General features: G+C 41.4%; 1 protein-coding gene across 2 annotated transcripts in view; it reads left to right on the top strand.

Annotated features, from left to right (window-relative positions):
* Positions 1-19,297, top strand: part of MDM1 (Mdm1 nuclear protein) — a 46,066-nt gene that overhangs the window by 14,407 nt on the left and 12,362 nt on the right. Inside the window, exons 6-11 of one of the 2 annotated variants that reach the window (XM_075856921.1) lie at positions 6,213-6,352; positions 7,007-7,106; positions 10,395-10,433; positions 12,626-12,801; positions 14,868-15,143; positions 18,220-18,365. In XM_075856921.1, coding sequence (XP_075713036.1) covers positions 6,213-6,352; positions 7,007-7,106; positions 10,395-10,433; positions 12,626-12,801; positions 14,868-15,143; positions 18,220-18,365 — 877 coding nt within the window. The remainder of the gene's footprint in view (positions 1-6,212; positions 6,353-7,006; positions 7,107-10,394; positions 10,434-12,625; positions 12,802-14,867; positions 15,144-18,219; positions 18,366-19,297) is intronic. The other variant, XM_075856922.1, reaches the window with a different exon arrangement.

Below are 19,297 nucleotides of genomic sequence, written 5' to 3'. Positions count from 1 at the left end.
ATTCTTGTTCTTAGAAATGAAGGCTATTCCACTCGAGAAATTGCCAAGAAACTGAAGATTTCCTACAACGGTGTGTACTACTCCCTTCAGAGGACAGCACAAACCGGCTCTAACCAGAGTAGAAAGAGAAGTGGGAGGCCCCGCTGCACAACTGAGCAACAAGACAAGTACATTAGAGTCTCTAGTTTGAGAAATAGACGCCTCACAGGTCCTCAACTGGCAGCTTCATTAAATAGTACCCGCAAAACGCCAGTGTCAACGTCTACAGTGAAGAGGCGACTCCGGGATGCTGGCCTTCAGGGCAGAGTGGCAAAAAAAAAAGCCATATCTGAGACTGGCTAATAAAAGGAAAAGATTAATATGGGCAAAAGCACACAGACATTGGACAGAGGAAGATTGGAAAAAAGTGTTATGGACAGACAAATCGAATTTTGAGGTGTTTGGATCACACAGAAGAATATTTGTGAGACGAAGAACAACTGAAAAGATGCTGGAAGAGTGCCTGACGCCATCTGTCAAGCATGGTGGAGGTAATGTGATGGTCTGGGGTTGCTTTGGTGCTGGTAAAGTGGGAGATTTGTACAAGGTAAAAGGGATTTTGAATAAGGAAGGCTATCACTCAATTTTGCAACGCCATGCCATACCCTGTGGACAGCGCTTGATTGGAGCCAATTTCATCCTACAACCGGACAATGACCCAAAGCACACCTCCAAATTGTGCAAGAACTATTTAGGGAAGAAGCAGGCAGCTGGTATTCTATCTGTAATGGAGTGGCCAGCGCAGTCACCAGATCTCAATCCCATAGAGCTGTTGTGGGAGCAGCTTGACCGTATGGTACGCAAGAAGTGCCCATCAAGCCAATCCAACTTGTGGGAGGGGCTTCTGGAAGCATGGGGTGACATTTCTCCCGATTACCTCAGCAAATTAACAGCTAGAATGCCAAAGGTCTGCAATGCTGTAATTGCTGCAATTGGAGCATTCTTTGACGAAAGCAAAGTTTGAAGGAGAAAATTATTATTTCAAATAAAAATCATTATTTCTAACCTTGTCAATGTCTTGACTATATTTTCTAGTCATTTTGCAACTCATGTGATAAATATAAGTGTGAGTTTTCATGGAAAACACAAAATTGTCTGGGTGACCCCAAACTTTTGAACGGTAGTGTACATAGGTTGAAAAAGACACCCCTTCATGCAACTTTGCATGTAACTGTGCTATCTACATTTATTGGTGCAACTGATTTTGCATGATAGGATTAAATATCGGTCAGAAATGTATGGTATATTCTTCTGTAGTGACAATTTTTATCTCTATAGTAGGTTTAGCCAAATAAGTGGCCATAGGGGTTTATGCTAAAGACTATGTATGAACTGGCATTAGAATCGTGTAAAATGCAGTTACACGTGTGGTGCAAGTGCTTGGTGTAAATTACTTGACCCACTAATACAGATACCGCTTAACACTAATAAATTCGACAAGTGGCCTGATTAGGTGCAAGAGGTGAATACATAATCAACTGCACTTCTTATCACCCCTTTAGCAAAAAAAAAACCTGACCCCTATATGTGCAAATTAGAGATCACACCTACACAGCCGCAAAATCAGGATGTAAGGACATTTCATTGCTCTCTTAAAATGAGTTCTGCACCCTAAATATTTCAACTAGAGTACTCCTTTAAAGTTATGACGTACGTATTACATAACCCCTTCACGTCAGCCATACGGCTATATACGTTCCAACTGCTAATGCCCCGTGTAGTTGTCACGTGTATATATAAGTGGGCAGCATGGAACGGGGTTTAATTACTGCAGTGCTGCTTCAGTGTGAGCACCGCCGCACTCTCAGGTCTGCCGGGGCTTTGAGAGCCCTGGAATACACCCCCCTGTAGATAGCGCCACATGCAACCCCCCTGTAGATAGCGGCACCTAAGCTCCCACTAGGAGCGGAATCCCCGGTCAGACTGCTCTGGCCGGGGATTCCGCTCTTAGACGAAGACCCTGACATCAATGTCCATATATGGAAAGAGACGTCAGAGGCTCCCTCTAGGAGTGTAATCCCTGGTCAGAGCGTTCTTACCGGGGATTCCGCTCCTAGAGGGAGCTTAGGTGGCGCTATCTACAGGGGGGGGTCTAGTGCTATCTACATGGGGGGGTGGTATCTAAAGGGGGTATGGTGCAATCGACGGGGGGATGTTGCTATATACAGGGGATGTGGCACTATCTATAGGGGGGTGGCACTATCTACAGGTGTTGTGGCACTATCTACATGGACGCTGTGGCACTATGTGGGCACTACCTTCAGGGGACACTGGCGCTAACTACATGGGCACTGTGTGGCACTATGTGAGCACTATCTACAGTGGGAACTGTGGCACTATGTAGGGCACTACAGTGGAAACTGGCACTATGGGGGCACTGTGGCACTATCTATGTGGGCACTGTGGCACTATCTACAGTGGGCAATGTGGCACTATTTACAGGGGTATTGTGGCACTATCTACATGGGTACTAATACATGCGTATTAACCTTTTGGACGCCTGGAGCCGATGTATCTTCTTTGTCCGACGACAAGGTTGAAGGACCTGTGGGTGACGTCACTCTGTGTCTGCTGTGAAAGAAGCTGGGTGGGAACGATGAGAAGTGTATGATGCTGATTTGTCAGCGTCATATACTTCTATTCACAACGGGCAGTTGGTAAAAACACAATACACGCCCAATTGGTAAAAACACAATACACGCCCAGTTGGTAAAACGAGAAAACATGCCCAGTTGGCCATTGAAAAGCTCATTTCCATAAATATAAAATTGCTCATAACTTGGGCAAAAATTATCGTTTTTAAAAAAAAGCAAAAAAACTTTGCTGTTATCTACATTGCAGCGCCCATCACATTCAATAGGAGATAGGGATTTGATAATCTGAGCCTCTTTAAAGAAGTGCATATCAAAAATGGAAATTTGACCTGGACACAAGGGCATCAATGGCCCTTGGTCCTAAAAGGGTTAAAGAAGTGCAGATCAGAAATGGAAAATTTGACCTGGACACGGGGCATCAATAAATCTTGGTGATGAAAGGGTTAAAGAAGTACTCCCATAACCGGCTATGTACGGTGATCAAGGAGGTCATTCATCCAGATCCGTGTGGATTTATTCCAGGCAAATCCACCTCTGAAAATGTATGACGGGTGCAGGTTGTGTCGCAGATTGGATGGGAGGAGCAACAAGACTGGGCTTTGGCTCCACTAGACGCCGCCAAGGCTTTTGATTCGGTTGAATGGCCTTATTTACTAGCAGTGCTGCGCAGTTTTGGATTTGGGGAGGGGTTCATTAAATGGATATCTCTGATGTATCGGTCTCCTAGAGCGCAAGTGTTGGTGAACGAGGTACTGTCCCCTTCCTTTTGCCTCCATAGGGGCACGAGGCAGGGGTGTCCCCTTTCGCCGCTTCTTTTTTCTTTAGCCAATGGACCTCTGGCTATTCGAATTAGACAAGATTCTGCATATTTGGGGATTAGAATAGGATCTAGAGAGGACCGTGTAGGTCTTTATGCTGATGACATGGCGCTATTTATGGCTAATCCTAATGCCACTCTCCCTAGGGCTATTTCCATTATCAATGACTTTGGGAGGTATTCTGGTTTATTGATTAATTGGCAAAAGTCATATTTGATGCCCCTGAGACGGGACGATTGTGGGTGGGGATCCGAATTTTGTGGTTTAAGAGTAACCCCTGACTTCAAATACTTCTATCGCTAGGGACAGTTCTCGATCATATGAGTTAAATGTTGCTCCCTTGTTGACTTATCTTCGGGATAGACTGCAAGTGTGGAAAATTCTGCCTCTGTCGGTAGCAGGCCGCATTAACATACTGAAGATGAGTGATTTGCCTAAGTTTCTGTATGTTTTGGAACACATGGATGTGATTGTGCCTAAACGCTTTTTCAAGAGAGTGAACTCACTGTTTGTGCCGTTTGTATGGGGGGGGGGGGGGATCTAGGCTTAAACTTTCTACTCTTCAGAGACCTAAGGATGAAGCAGGAGCTGCGTTACCGGATGTATTTTTGTATTATGTGGCGGGTCAGCTTTGATATTTGGTATCTTGGGCCCCCCCTGACAACTCATGCGGAGTGTCATTTGGCTCGTGTTCTGGGATTGAAAAACTCGTGGCCAGTGCTGGAGCCACATGACTAGGCACCCTTTCTCTGTTACCCTTGCATAGGTTAGCCGGACGTGTATGGCAACAAGCTAAAGGACTAGCGGGAATTGAGGGGGTTGTAGCGGAAACTCCTTTGTGGGATAATCCGAGCTTTTCCCATCTTTTCGGATTATTGGGGAAGAATTATTGGACTTCTAGAGAGGTACATACCCTATCACAAATGCTTACAGTAGATAAGTCTGTCATGTCGGTGAGTGAGATTCTAGCGGCTTTTAATATACCTCATGGGGATGCGTTATATTGCATACAACTTCACCATGCTTTGGTCACGCAATTTCCATCGAACTCCACTATTTTCCCTAGTTATGACCTGGTGGCACTTTTGGGTGCCTAATCCACGAGAGGATTTGTTTCTCAGATTTACTCATATTTATTGACTGCTAAATTGCGACTTGAACCCCTAGCGATTGAAGATAGATGGCGGGAACTCATTCCACAACTGTCTGATGAGGATTGGAAGGAGGCTTAGAGGTCCCATTTGTTGGTTTCGCCTTCTGCTAATAATAAGCTGGTGCAACTATATATCATACATCAATGTTATTTAACGCCAATTCGACTACAGCGTATGGGATGGATGACATCCTCTCAATGCCATAGATGTGGGGAGGATAGGGCTGAGTTTATACACTTAATGTGGGGCTGTTGGTGGATTCCCAGCTTTTGGGAGGGTGTAGTAGCCTTATTAACGGCAGTATTGGGGAGGGAGGTACCTCGCAGGCCCGAGGTGTGTTTGCTGGGATTGCTCTCAGAGGAGCAGCGGTCGGTACATGAGAGGATCTTTCTCAGGGAATCACTTTTTATGGCAAGGAAGGTGGTGGCTATATGTTGGATGGCGGATGGGACGCCGACGGTGGCGCAATGGCGTAAATTGAGTAATGATATTCTTCCTTTTGAAAAAGTGGTATATAAACATTGTGGACGGCCGGCTAAATATAACCTGATATGGGGTGGTTGGTGCTCATCGAATCTCATTCACTGTATAGTTCAGGGTTTAACCGACTAATTAACACATGCCGGGATTGGGAGTGGGTAGGGGATGCTGGTGGGTGGCACAGATTCACATGGTCATGTCTATCTGGACCTTTGAAGGAGGTGGCTGGTTCATATCCGCTGGCAATTTGAAATGCATTAATTTGTGACTTTTATCTGCTTGCCGATTTAATGATATTTGTTTTATTTTATTTTCCCATACGGCTATGTGGTTTGCGTACCACTGACTTGCCAAGTGTGACTATGTATGCTTGACTGCCATCATTTCTTATTATATATGGACTGCTAGATGCATATTCTTATTCTGATGTATATGATCATTTGACTCTGTCAGTTTATTTTCATTTTAAGACGTACTCACAGCAATTTGTTTTAGTTTCCTCCAATAGTAAGCGTAGAAAGTGACTTACGGTCCACACATAAGAGGCTGTAGGAGATTTCCCACCACATACGGCGAACATTGCTCACTAACGGTGTGTGAACACAGACTTACCTGCCATTTATGTTTCTTCAGTGTTGGCTGGTTTCTCCCCCTCTTATGCATTTTTACTGCTGCTCTCATTGGCTGCTGTCTATAAGCCCTAGTCTTTCATGACATAGGTTCAGTTCCAGCGTGAAATAATGTGTAAAATATTTGGACTAAGGCCCCATGCACATGGCCGTGCCCGTAATCACGGCCCGCCGCCGACGGCCGCGGGCAACCACCTGCATTTGCGGGTCGTGCTCCCATATAAAGTATGGGAGCACGGCCCGTAAAAAGCAAAAGACATGCAAATATACGGGAAGGTGTCCATAGTCAATAGAAGTGAATAGGTCCGTAATTGCGGACTGCGATTACGGTCTGCAATTGCAGATGATTTTTACGGCCGTGTGCATGGGGACTAACAGAATTGAATTTGGACTCGTAGTTCCATAGTCATTAATGGTTAAAAATACAAATCTTGTGACATGTTTTTCCGTGTTATTGTAATTTATCCTTAGACATAATATATTAATCATTTTGTTTAGGATAAAAAGAAAGACATCAGTACAGTTGAAACTGGCATTGCGCTCATGGATACGTCTGAGAAAGAACAAGAAGAAATAATTAATAGAAGGATTCGCAAAGAAAAATATCTTAAACTACTCAAAACTCCCAGGTATTCTAGGTATGAGTCATTTTCATTCTACAAGTATATAAAGGGATGATGCATTTTAATGCCTGAAGTACTTAACTAATCTCACATTTGCTCTAATGGAGAGTGGCCATTCCTCCACCTTAAGGCCTTGTTCACACCGCGCTGCATATTTTGCATGCATTTTTTTTAGCGAATCCGAACACAAGAAATATATAAAGGAAGACCTTAAATGTTTGTTTCCGGATCCAATTCTAGTTTTGGCATAAAAAATGCATGCAAAATCTGCATCAAATCTGCTCTGTGTGAACAAGGCCTAAGTGAAAATTGATTTGAATTTATATTCTGATTTGTGATCACTTATTGGCTGTTCATGTAAATGCATCTTCACTTGTGTGTCATCACTGGGAGGGAATGAGAAAAGTGTCAGCTTGTGAAAATGTTCAACTATCTATTTAAGTCTCCCTATGTACATTTATGAAAAGTATAGCAGTGGCATAAGTATAAGACCAATTAAGAGGGTAAGCATTGTACATACATATATGGCTACAGACATCGTAACAACAAATGTATATACTGTGTCACACTGACTTGCTTCCCCCATAAAAATGACTGTTTTTTATATTTTAAATATATAAAACAGTCCAATATCGAAAATATTTGTGATAATGATTTCTTGCATTTCAGGAAAGCAAAAACAGAATATTCTGCAAACTTTTTATCACCTTCAGAATATAAATACAAGGATGGTGCATGGATGAGGGCAAAGAACCAAGTCGGTTATCAGGTAAGTAACATATAGAAGGAGGAGAGGAGGTTGTACTTAGCCTTTCGCTTTTTTGAGGAATATCAGTTAAAGAGGCTCTGTCACCAGAATAAAAATGCCCTATCTCCTACATCAGTTTATCGGCGCTGGAATGTAGTTACTAGCAATGTGTTTTTATTTTAAAAACAATGTTTTTTAACAAAGGTATGGCGTTTAGAACATTTATGCAAATAAGGGCCTTAAATTTTCAACCAAGTGGGTGTATGACAAAGAGGTGTATGACGCTGGCCAATCCGCATCATACACCTCTGTCTTACACCCAAGCTAGATTCACTGAGCAGCGTGATCTCGCGAGACCGCTCTGTGACGTCACTTCCGCCCACAGGTCCTTCATCCCTGCGTCTGAAGACAACATCTTTTGTCTCCCTCCAGGCCGATGAGAAGTCCCAGTCGTCGGATCGGTAGTAGCAGCAGCAGCAGCCTGGAGGGAGACAAAAGATGTTGTCTTCAGACGCAGGGATGAAGGACCTGTGGGCGGAAGTGACGTCACAGAGCGGTCTCGCGAGATCACGCTGCTCAGTGAATCTAGCTTGGGTGTAAGGCAGAGAGGTATATGATGCGGATTGGCCAGCGTCATACACCTCTTTGTCATACGCCCACTTGGTTGAAAATTAAAGAACGCCCAGTTGGGCATTAAGGACCTCATTCGCATAAATGTTCTAAACGCCATAACTTTGTTAAAAAACATCGTTTTTAAAATAAAAACACATTGCTAGTAACTACATTCCAGCGCCGATAAACTGATGTAGGAGATAGGGCATTTTTATTCTGGTGACAGAGCCTCTTTAAGCAGATTTGTCAATGGTTAATATCTGCATGAGTTAATACAAGCTATTTGCATCAACGTGCTTCTGTCATAAGATACAGGCACTTTAAATAAAGGGTTGGCACCATGTGGTGCAAAGTGCTACCAATATTGCGTGTTTGTGAATCTAGACTATTTATTTCCTTTTATGTAGGATATAAATAAAATCATTTTTAGTTCAGGAGTTGCAGTTAGTGAGGGTATAACTTATTGGGTTAAAGGGATATTGCACGAATCAGTATTACATTTCTATGTTGGAGCATGCAGAACATAACAATTTCTCAATTGGAACGGTTTTAAAAAGAAAAGATGCTCTTGTTTCCAGATATATGGTGCCCCCTGGTGTTTGATTGTTTTAATCAAACTCAGAACGTCATAGCTGGTGCTCGCACACATGCTTAGTAGCTCAGTCCCACTGCCCGAATCCTCTTGTACACAGGTGGCAGTGGCGGAGTGGTTTTTGCTATTGTGAAGGCCAGCAAAATTAAGAATCTACAAACTAAAAATGTCTTTTTCTCACCAGCACTAAACAAATTAAGTGGATGTTCTGAAAGGGAATAAAAAACCACCAGGATGTAACCGCAATGCCTCCCTGCGGAAATACTGTCCTATACTGAAAACCTGATTACAGTACGGGGCAGTATTTCCGTGGGGAGGCAAGGATTCCTGGCATCATATGATGCTAGGAGCCCGGCTCCCTGAGCTGTGGTCAGTCCAGAAAATACGGCCGACGTACGGTCCATATATCGCGGACCAAACACAGTCGTGTGCATGAGGCCTTACTCTTCATTTTTAGCTGGAATTACAGGTGTCAACATCTTACTGTTGAGTAAGAAATCCCAATAGAAATGATTGCAGTAATAGTATCTGCACTTTCATCAACTTTTGATATGTCAGAAACATAAGAAAAGTTTGGATCGGTGACGTTCTATGTAAGCTGACAAAGAGCGCTGATCACACCTGTAGGTGCAAAGCGCTTAGCTGATCACTTCTGCACTTTTGTTTCAGTGACGGTTGGGGTTTCAGCATCCAGATCTCCACTGATCAAAACGAATGTCTCTATGACATATGAAACGTATTTGAAAGTGCAGTCACTCTTTAAAGGGATCCTGTCCTCAACATCTTACCTGTTAAACTCGCCTGACCCCTCAATGGCCACAGCTGTCCAGAGTTCGTTCCTGTTCTCTTCTTTCCTGAAGTCCTCCTCTGTCAGTAAATGTAGTCGTTTAAACTTTTCCCGCCTTTTATGGTAATTAGTTTTCCCTCTGGGACTCAGCTTCTTAACCCCGCCCACCACCGGCACCTGTCCGGCCCTGACTGGCTAAGGAGCTGTCAATCAAAAAGAAGGAGGTGGAGTCCACTCTGAGACGCTGGAGGAATGAAAATCTGACTTTTCAGATGAAGATTTGACTCTTTTCTGCTCATTTGCATATGGCGTGGGACCACTGAAAAACGGAATACTAAAGCTGCAGAGCTTACTTAGAACATATTTATAGCTTAGATGACAATGATTTTTCACCCACTTTCACCAGGTATTGCTGGCTTTATAGCTAAAATGCTGGTGACAGGTTCCCTTTAAGGACTGAGCATTTTTTTTTTATCGTCTCTTCCCAAGATGTCACTGTTTTATGGTAAATATCATTTATTGATAATTTTTTTTTAGGGGGAGACGAGGGAAATGCCAAAATACCAGCAGTTTTTTGAGGTTTTGTCCTGCTGTTTACCATGTGGTAAAAATAACAAGTTAACTTTGTTCTACAGGTTCGTGCAAATACGGTGATACTAAATAAGTGTTACACTGACAGACAACCTATAAGCAGATGCCAATAGCAGACCTGGGGGCTTTTTTAGGCCCTCTGCTGCCATTGTAACTCATCGGTGCCCCGCGATCTTGTCACAGGGGGTCGATGATCTGACAAAGGGAGCCCCCTAACTCTATCAAACACCTTAGATGCTGTTGCCGATATTGACCATTAAAGGGAATGTATTGTTTTCACACACTGGCCCTCCTCTTCCACCCTGCGTAGTATTTTTTTGCACTTGTTCCTGAGCATGCCTACAACACTCTCCCATAAAAGTCAATAAGTAATTTTGTGACTCAGATTTCTTAGGTCCATGTGGCCGGTGTAAAGAAAACTGCTCGACTGCGGTTCACAGCTCAAAGCATTATGTATAGAAAAGAAAAAAAAATACAATCGGAAAATAAAAACAAAATACAGGAAAAAAATAAGTTTCTGTATATAGTTTTAATTAGTAAAAAAAAATATTAATATAAATGAAGATAATACATTCCCTCTAAGAAATGCATTGTTGGCTGTTTTGTTTGATACTCGGTCTTGTATCGCATCCCACAGCTAGGTGGCAGCAAGGAACTGTTTTGCTGATTTCACCATGAATTATTTTACAGTGCTGTATATTGACCTGTTCTCTGTTCCTTTCTTTAGGATTCCTCTCTCAGTGTAGGCTCCATGTGGGTTGCTGAGGTTGGTTCCTAAGCGCTCTATTTATTCTTCTTTATTCTTATAATGATCTATCATTCATTACAGTAAGGGATTAAACATAACTTTTAAAATTAAAGAAACTTTTGCACTGTGTTCTGACTAGTACATGGCACGATAGGATGGTGAGAAATCTTGGTATAATGCACCTCCTAATATTTTTAGGTTATTTACTTGCAGCTTCTCCATATTCATTTTTACAGCAGAATTTTCTGAGACCTTCCTATTACTTCCTGATGTTTCCAGTGCTTTTTTTCCCACCAACATTTTATTTTCAGTCCACTAGATGTCACTATAGTGTACTTTGCACATGGGTTAGTGATACTTTTTTTTCCCCCCAATTACGGTTTGCAGTGAACTCTGTACAGTGCAGTGATAAGTTTGGGCCTTCAGCCGCGGAAGTTGACTGTAACTAACAGCCAACATCCTGGGGTAATGGCCAAAATGTGAGAACTTCGATCCAGAATGTTTAACTCCTTGGATACTGCAGTCAATAGCGACCATGGCACCGAAAGGTATAGACGAAGGGAGGTCAACCCTTTTGTCAACCTATCGACTTCCCCCACGCTATACATTCCGCAATGCCGATGGATTGCTATGGTAGGCGGGGGCCTAACAAAGGCCCCCAGGGCTGCCATGAGTAAGTGCCTATTAGGTCTTGCCTTAAACAGGGCCTGATAGGTGCCTGTTAGTTTTACACAGGCAATAATGTATTGGAATACAGCGAAATTCCAATGCATTATTTTTAAATGAAAACCAAGTGGTACAAAAATAAATAAAAGAAATAATGTTCAATAAAATTTGAAAGAAGGAAATTACCGGAAAAAAAAGGATTGCCATTTTTTTTATCCTTAGGATAGGTCACCAATATCAGATCGGCCCGGGTTCCGATTCTCGGTACCCCAGCCAATCAGCTGATTGATGGGGTCGCGGCATTCGTTCCCGCGGCCTCTTCAGTGTTTTTTTTTTTGTAAATTCTAAATTTAACCATTATACAAATTCAAAAGCATAAGAGGTTGGGGATACAAAAAGAAAAAAGGTGTTGCTGGAAATCTCTTCAGTGTTAACCAGGCACAGCACTGTACACATTGGTAGCGGCTGTGCCTGGGATTGCATCTCAGTCCAATTCACTTAAATTAGACTGGACCTGCAATCCCAGTCACAGCCGCTCCGAATGTATATGGCGCTGTGCCTGTAAACTGTGAAAAGGCTGCGGGGGCAAACGCCGCAGCCCCATCAATCAGGTGATCGTGGGGGTGCCGGGAGTAGGACCACCGCCGATCTGATATTGATGAACTATTCTAAGGATCGACCATTATAAAACATGTCTGGACAACCCCTTTTAACGGGTTAAAATGTACCTTCGTTTGATTCCATTATGTGTTAATTCATTTCATAATATTTCTTTCTAATGGTTGCAGTTACATTTTCCCATACAAAGTTCCAATCTCTGCAAAGAGGAAAATGATTCAATTCTGGCTGCCAGCAGCTACCACAAGGGGGAGCCTACTAATAACGGATATATATTTCTCCCATAGGCTTCAATTAAAAATATGTCTTCAATAAGCTGCCTAGGTGCCACTTGTGCAAAATCATTCCCAATATTGCAAGTAAATTGCTGCACATCGATTTTTTTTCCTGTCTAAGCTGCATCATTTATTAGTAACAACTGAGCATCTGAAACAAGTTCTTACAACCCAAGGAACCATTTCCATTGGTTATAAACCAATAGTACCATAGACATAATGATTATCATTGTGTTTACATGTGTGTAGAAAGTCTATCCCTCAGAGCAACCTACACACTATAAATAGGCATATAGCTGTGTAGGCCCCAGGCCTGGGTCTATATTATTCCTATGGGCCTGCATTACTAGCAATGTACACACATACAAACTGCATGAATAAATCTACATATATTATGGTGTTTTTTCAACTAAACTACAGGCGTCCTGCAAACCGCTTTTATTTGTGCTGTACGGTATATTGTTGCTTGCTGTTATGAGGTCTATTTTTACATTTATATGTTTAATCCCTTATTTCTAATTTGACATCACACACAATGTAACCTTTACCATTCAAGCACTGCTTTAAACATTATAAATTCTAGATATTTTTAAAGCATGTTATTTATATGTGATTGAAAATAGTTAAGATAATAATCTTCTATGTAACTAGGTGAAAGAATTACGAGAGAAAGCGGAGTACTATAGACGTCGTGCCCAGGGAACCCACTTCTCCCGTGAACACCTCAATCAGATCATCTCTAATAGCAACAGACTATGGGATATGTCTACAATCTCTAGCAGTGAGGAAGATCTGAGCAGAAATATTAAAGCTCTAGATCTGGCTGGGTATGGTTTATATTATATATAGCTCTTCTTTATGTTACACCTATATTAAAAAGGAAACAGAAAATATTGAAAACCTTGTTTTTTTCCTTCAATCATTACCCCCTCAGGGCTGAGGGACTTTTTGACAGCAGACTCTTTATTAGACAGTTGAGGTGTCTCACTGAGCAGAATCCTGGTATATTGCTGGACAATTACTAGACAACTTCTTTAGCCAAAATTAGCTAAAAGCTTCTCATCAGCCTTTATAACAATAATATTCAACAATACATATGTTAATCATGTCCCCCCTTAGTTGTCTCTTTTGAAGGCTAAATAGGTTTAATTCTTTTAATCTTTCCTCATAACTTAGATTCTCCATGCCCCTAATTAGCTTCGTTGCTCTTCTTTTTATTTTTTCCAACTCCAGGGCATCCTTTCTATGAACTGGAGCCCAGAACTGAACTGTATATTCTAGATGAGGCCTCACTAATGCTTTGTAAAGTGGTAATATTACATCCCTGTCCCGCGAGTCCATGCCTCTTTTAATACACGACAATATCCTGCTGGCCTTTGAAGCAGCTGATTGACATTGCATGCTGTTATTTAGTTTATGATTTACAAGTACACCCAGATCCTTCTCAACAAGTGAATCCCCCAGTCTAGCTCCCCCTAGGATATACAATGCATGCAGGTTGTTGGTACCCAGATGCATAACTTTACATTTATCTACATTAAACTTCATCTGCCAAGTGGATGCCCAAACACTTAGTACGTCCAAATCAACTTGTAATTTATGAACATCTTCCATAGACTGAACATTACTACAAAGCTTGGTGTCATTTGCTAAAATAGAAACAGTGATATTAATCCCATCCTCTATATCATTAATAAATAAGTTGAATAAGGCCTAGTTCACACTGAGTATTTTGCAAGCAGAAACAATTCCTCCAGGAATTTTGAGGCACATTTTGACCTGCCTGCACTTTCTTTCTGTGGTTTTCGCAGCGTTTTTCGCTTGCGGCCATTGAGGACCGTGGGTAAAAATCGCAGCGAAAAACGCTTTTTCTGCCTCCACTTGATTTCAATGGGAGGTAAGAGGTGGAACCGTGGCAATAAAGGACATTCAGCTTATTTTTCCAGCAAGTGGTTAAAAGATGCTCTGGAAAAAAAATTACTCTGCCTCCCATTGAAATCAATTGCCTCTGCCTCCCGATTTTTGGTGCTGATTCAGATGCAGTTTCCACGTCAAAATCAGTGCCACAAAAACTCTGTGTGAACTGGCCCTATTAGTGGTCCCAGCACTGAACCTTGGGGTACACCACTTATAACCGGGGACCATTCAGAGTAGAAATCATTGACCACAACTCTCTGGATACAAACTATATTATCTAAACCTATAGTCCTTAATTTACCCATTAGACGTGTATGAGGGACGGTGTCAAATGCCTTTGCAAAGTCCAGAAACACTATATCCACAGCGGCCCCTCTGTCTAGACTTCTGCTCACCTCTTCATAAAAACAAATCAGGTTAGTTTGACAACTTCTGTCCTTAGTAAAACCGTGCTGGGTGTCATTTAAAGTGCTGTGGAATATGTGGGCACTATATAAATAAAGATTATTATTAATTATTATTATTCAATTGAAAGCTAATCTGATGGTCAAGAGTGCCAACCTGATTTTTTTTTTTTTTCTCTAGACTACTTTTCACAAACAGACTAAATTTGAATGGACAAATTGGAAAACCTAAATGAATCCTAAAGCTTAAAAAAAATTATGTACACCATTTTTTGAATGGACACTAGAAAAAAGTCCTCTATTTTTTGTGGACGGTTCTGGAATTTGCGAACAGTTGGCAACACTGCTGAATATCCCAATAGTGCAGGGTGGGGGGAAGGCTAGGGTCCCCGTTTTACTGATCTGTGTGGGTTTTTAGTAGTCAGACCTTCACTACTCTAACATTGCATAGGATGAATACTTTTCACTGGAATACCCCTTTAAGATCTGTGAAATATGCTGTCCCTTTATAAAACAAGATCCTATTATTATCATCGATTATTCTGATGTGTTTTTGTACATTGATTGTATAGATTGCAAACATCTTTGACGAAAGAAAAGTCACAGCAATCACCAGCAAAAGTGAAAAAGCCATCTAATACTGGGAATCTAGGGGTTTCAGATGCTTCCACTCTACCAATTAGAAGGAAATTAGTTTGGGATGAATATGAGGATACAGCACCAGTAGAAAATATTGAACCGTTGGGAATTGAGAATGAACCCGATAAGATTGAGGAGAAAGACCGTGAAGAAGAAAACACAGCAGAACAGAACTTAGAAAACAACAATGGAACGAGAGGTACACAGAGGTAGGATTTTCTTAGTTACGTTGGCAGTTTATATTAAAAATATTTTTTTTATGTTGTATATTCTTGATAAGTAAAGTCTTATATATGGTTATCGTTCACCCGTGTGAACCCATCCTAAGACTGTGTTCACATTATGTTTTGTGAACTATCCAAGGGGGTTCCATTCACCTAGCGTATGCCAAAAAGGTGTCCTTTTGACATATGCCGGGCTGGTATCTGTAAGCATGCCTTGTTTTTCCATGTATGAAATAGCATAGTGAACTTTGCTATAACCTTCCAAAGGGGGTTTTATGGATGACATAGGCCACTGTATGCCTATACAGCGGCATATGCCATAGTCTTTTGTAGAGGTAATTCTCCCAAAAAAGACTCAAGCACAATTCAGGATGTAATTTTAGATTTTCAGATATATAAAATTGGTTTTGGTAAGTAGAGTCTCTTGGTATTTTAAGAGCAGATGTGGCGTAAATTCTCTGCTGTGGATTTTGCCGTAAAATAGCAATTATGCAAAGAATCTGCAGCAAAATTTGCATATTTGACAGTTTGGTCAGACGTCGCAGATTTTGCAATGGACTTGCCACTGATTTAAGTCTTTGCAGTACAAAAGCTGAAATCCACAGTGAAAATCCGTTGCCTCTCCGCAACATACTGTGCATGCTGTGGAATGTAAATTCTGCACCGTAACCTAGTTTCCACACTGTTATTTTCCACAACGTCTGCACTAAGTTACCTAAAAAGCAATAGAAACCAAAGAAAAAAATTTCTCCTGTGAATTTCCACTTCGGCCTGTCCGCAGTGGAATTCTGCAGAAAATCCGTCACGTCTGAACGTGCCCTAATCTGATAACATAAGTCGAAACCTAAACCAGGGTTATGGGGAGAAGATATTTAATTAAAGAAAGTCAACTAATTAAAACAATATATTTCACAAGTGTTCTGAATCCCCTGCCTTATGATTTAATGATACCAGTCTTTAATACAAGTGAAATGAAGTAATTGATTTTCCTTTACTGGGACAATGCTGCTTAAAACTAAAGGGCACTCTGCATTGTTCTCAAAATTTCCATCAATCACCCTAGTTGTAACCTTTAATTTGCCAGTATCAATGTTACTATGCACAGCTTACATGTCCGTATTCTTGGAGTCAGAGCGGAGAGGTGACTCAGCAGGAAGTTGTGAGCTCAGCAGTCACCATAACACGTAGCGGAACAGCTCTGCTAGCCACAAAACGCTGCTCTAGTGTCATAAGGAAGCCGGAGTTTTTTTCTAAGTTCCAGGTTTCTTTGGTTGGCAAGAAGAAGTGAGCTCAGTATTCTCCATGATTCATAGAGGAACAGCTCTCCTGACCACAAAACTCTGCTGTTATGTCAGAACGATACAGTCACATTTTTTTTCTGATTTCCAGGTCTCTATATGTTAGGAATGCTGTTAAGGTGAATGAGAGTTTCTTACTTCTTTTTTGTTTGTAGATGTTTGCTTATTAATCAGTAGAAAGAGGAAAGTGAAGTCCCTTACAACTCACTTCCTCCTACATTCTGCAACAGAAACCATCATTATAGCTGAACACACTGACTTTGTATTATACATGTTAACTAAAAATAAAACCTTTTTCATTTTATAGCCATTGTTATATGTTTGACTATAACAGTTATTATTTATTTATGTAACACCATCTTACATGGCAATATACATTGTAAAACATTTACAGGTAATACATTTATAACAAACATATTAAGCTCAGTACAGCAGGTATTAGCAAAATATAAATTAGATTTATTAGGAGAACGGGCCCTGTGAGGCACAATATTCTCCCTGAGAAGCAATGGGGCAGATTTATCAATGTATTCACGTCCGTTTTCTGCTGTTTATACATTGATACATTTGCTGTTTTGGATAAACACCATCTTTATAAAGCCCCTTCTGTTACTTTTTCCAGCCCAAATTAATGTATTGAGAAAAGTCGGCAGAGCTTAAGGCCTCATGCACACGACCGTGTTCGGTCCGTGATATACGGTCCGCATGTCGGCCGCATGTCCCGGACCGAACACAGTGCAGGGAGTCGGGCTCCTAGCATCACACTTATCTATGACGATAGGGGTCACTGCCTGTCCGCGGAACTACTGTCCCGTACTGTAATCATGTTTTAGTGTGTGACAGTAGTTACGTGGATAGGCAGTGACACCTAGCGTCATAGATAAGTATGATGCTAGGAGCCCGGCTCCCTGTACTTTGTACGGTCCGGGACAAGCGGCCGACATGCGGACCGTATATCACGGACCGAACACGGTCGTGTGCATCAGGCCTTAGAGTTACACCAAGAGCAACCAGTTTATGCTCATTTGCGGACACTTTTCTACTTTAGACTTGGCATTGTTTTTAGCCTACGCCAGATCCATCAACATGGCTCATGCTGGATGGGGAGAGATACTTGTATTCTACTAGGCCAGTGCACTAGTATTATGACATTTCCCCCATTGTTTCTAGGGAGAGAATAACTTTGTAATTCAGCATCTGTAGGAGCATGTCACACTTTTTAAGACCCGTTGCTTCAATACAACAAAAACAAGGCAATAAAAAAATATTGGTTGCAAAAGTTCACATAGCCTTTTCTGGCATGTTTGGGTTTTTCCCCTGCAGCCACCTCATTTGGCCAATAAAAATGACACACCATGAACAATGAATGGAAGAACCGGAATTAACCCCTACATTATCCATTCGTGACCAAAACACCTAATTTATCAAATAAGGCATTGGTTGAGACTCAATTGCATTTAAGACCGTCTTTATTAGGTAGGCCTTACCGTAGTTAATATGTCTCCCAGCAACTGCCATCCATAGTATACTGTTGTGGTTACTATTTTAATATTGCAACCTGTTTTAGCTTGTAGGATAAATATGGTACCTGTCTGTCTATGCCCCCCAGCAAAGGGCAGGGGGTTTTTGTGAGGAAAAACATATTTTGGGTGATGTTATCTTTTAAAATCCTAATGTATACTGAGATAGTGCTCTACTTTTGTTTTTATTTGACATGATTTACAGTTTTTATAAATAATGTAACTTTTCTGTATATTTTTTAGAACATTGAATGCAAAATGTAGTCCTCCTGAGGATCTGTCTGAGGTTTCCTCAGGGTCAATGGTTGAGGGAAGACTTCCTACTCCAAAACTAAAAACATATGGGCTAGCACAGAGGACTCATCATGACCGAACTACTCCAACCACAGGTAACATCTTACTTAAGGCACTGAAGACATTGCTACCATAGCTTGTATCGCTGAGAATTCTAGACTGTATTGGGTTGAAACTATTTTAGTCAGAGACTGTGCAGTTTTGGATAGACCTAAACAATGGTTTGGTGACCCCCCCTGCAATTCATTTTCTTTATATCTATTCATTAACATAGCGTAGTAAATCATGGCAACAAGTTCAATCAACAGCCTCCCATTGTTCTATTGATTACTGGCACCATTTCAGCTGATCATTGATCCAACCACCGCTATTCCTGCTATATTTGTCATTTGAGCCAGAGAGAAGTACACGATGCCCATACATGAAGCTTACACATTGCCCTGTTCCACTCCTATTAACCTGTGTCAGTCCTGAGAATGTAAAATGCATGATTTTAAGTCTATAGTAGGAGCTTGTAGACCCAGATTGTATGGCGGATTAGAAGTAGGCCACACTTTAAGTCATGTATGGCTTTAAAATGTTTCTTACAAAATAAAGCAGAGCATTGCAGTGTAGTGTCCCTCCCATGTGTCTTCCTCTAACTCCTACAATGCAAAGAGTACCTAATTAACAATATATTCACTCAATTTAAATATGAATTTGCCCTGTCCAGTATACTCACATGTACATTTTTCCTCCAGCAGGTGCCCATCTACTAGGGAAACCTATAGGCACAGGCCTACTATGCCTATAGGTACATCTAGCCCTGAATATGGGCATTATACAGTATGGCCTTACAGACCTATTGGCAGTGTATTATAATTACCAACTAAAGACAGTCAAGGGAAAATTATTATTAGGGTCAGTTCACACCTGCGCTTGCCATTCCTTTGTTCTGTTCCATCAGAAGAGCAGAACAAGGGAATAATTGGAAGCACCAGTTCCGCTGCACCACATACACTACCGGTGGCGATGCAACCCATTTACT

Source organism: Rhinoderma darwinii, chromosome 3 (assembly GCF_050947455.1).
Source record: "Rhinoderma darwinii isolate aRhiDar2 chromosome 3, aRhiDar2.hap1, whole genome shotgun sequence".
NCBI classification, from domain to species: Eukaryota; Metazoa; Chordata; class Amphibia; order Anura; family Rhinodermatidae; genus Rhinoderma; species Rhinoderma darwinii.
Note: the sequence above shows the minus strand (reverse complement) of the source record. Positions and strands in the feature narration are given on the sequence as shown.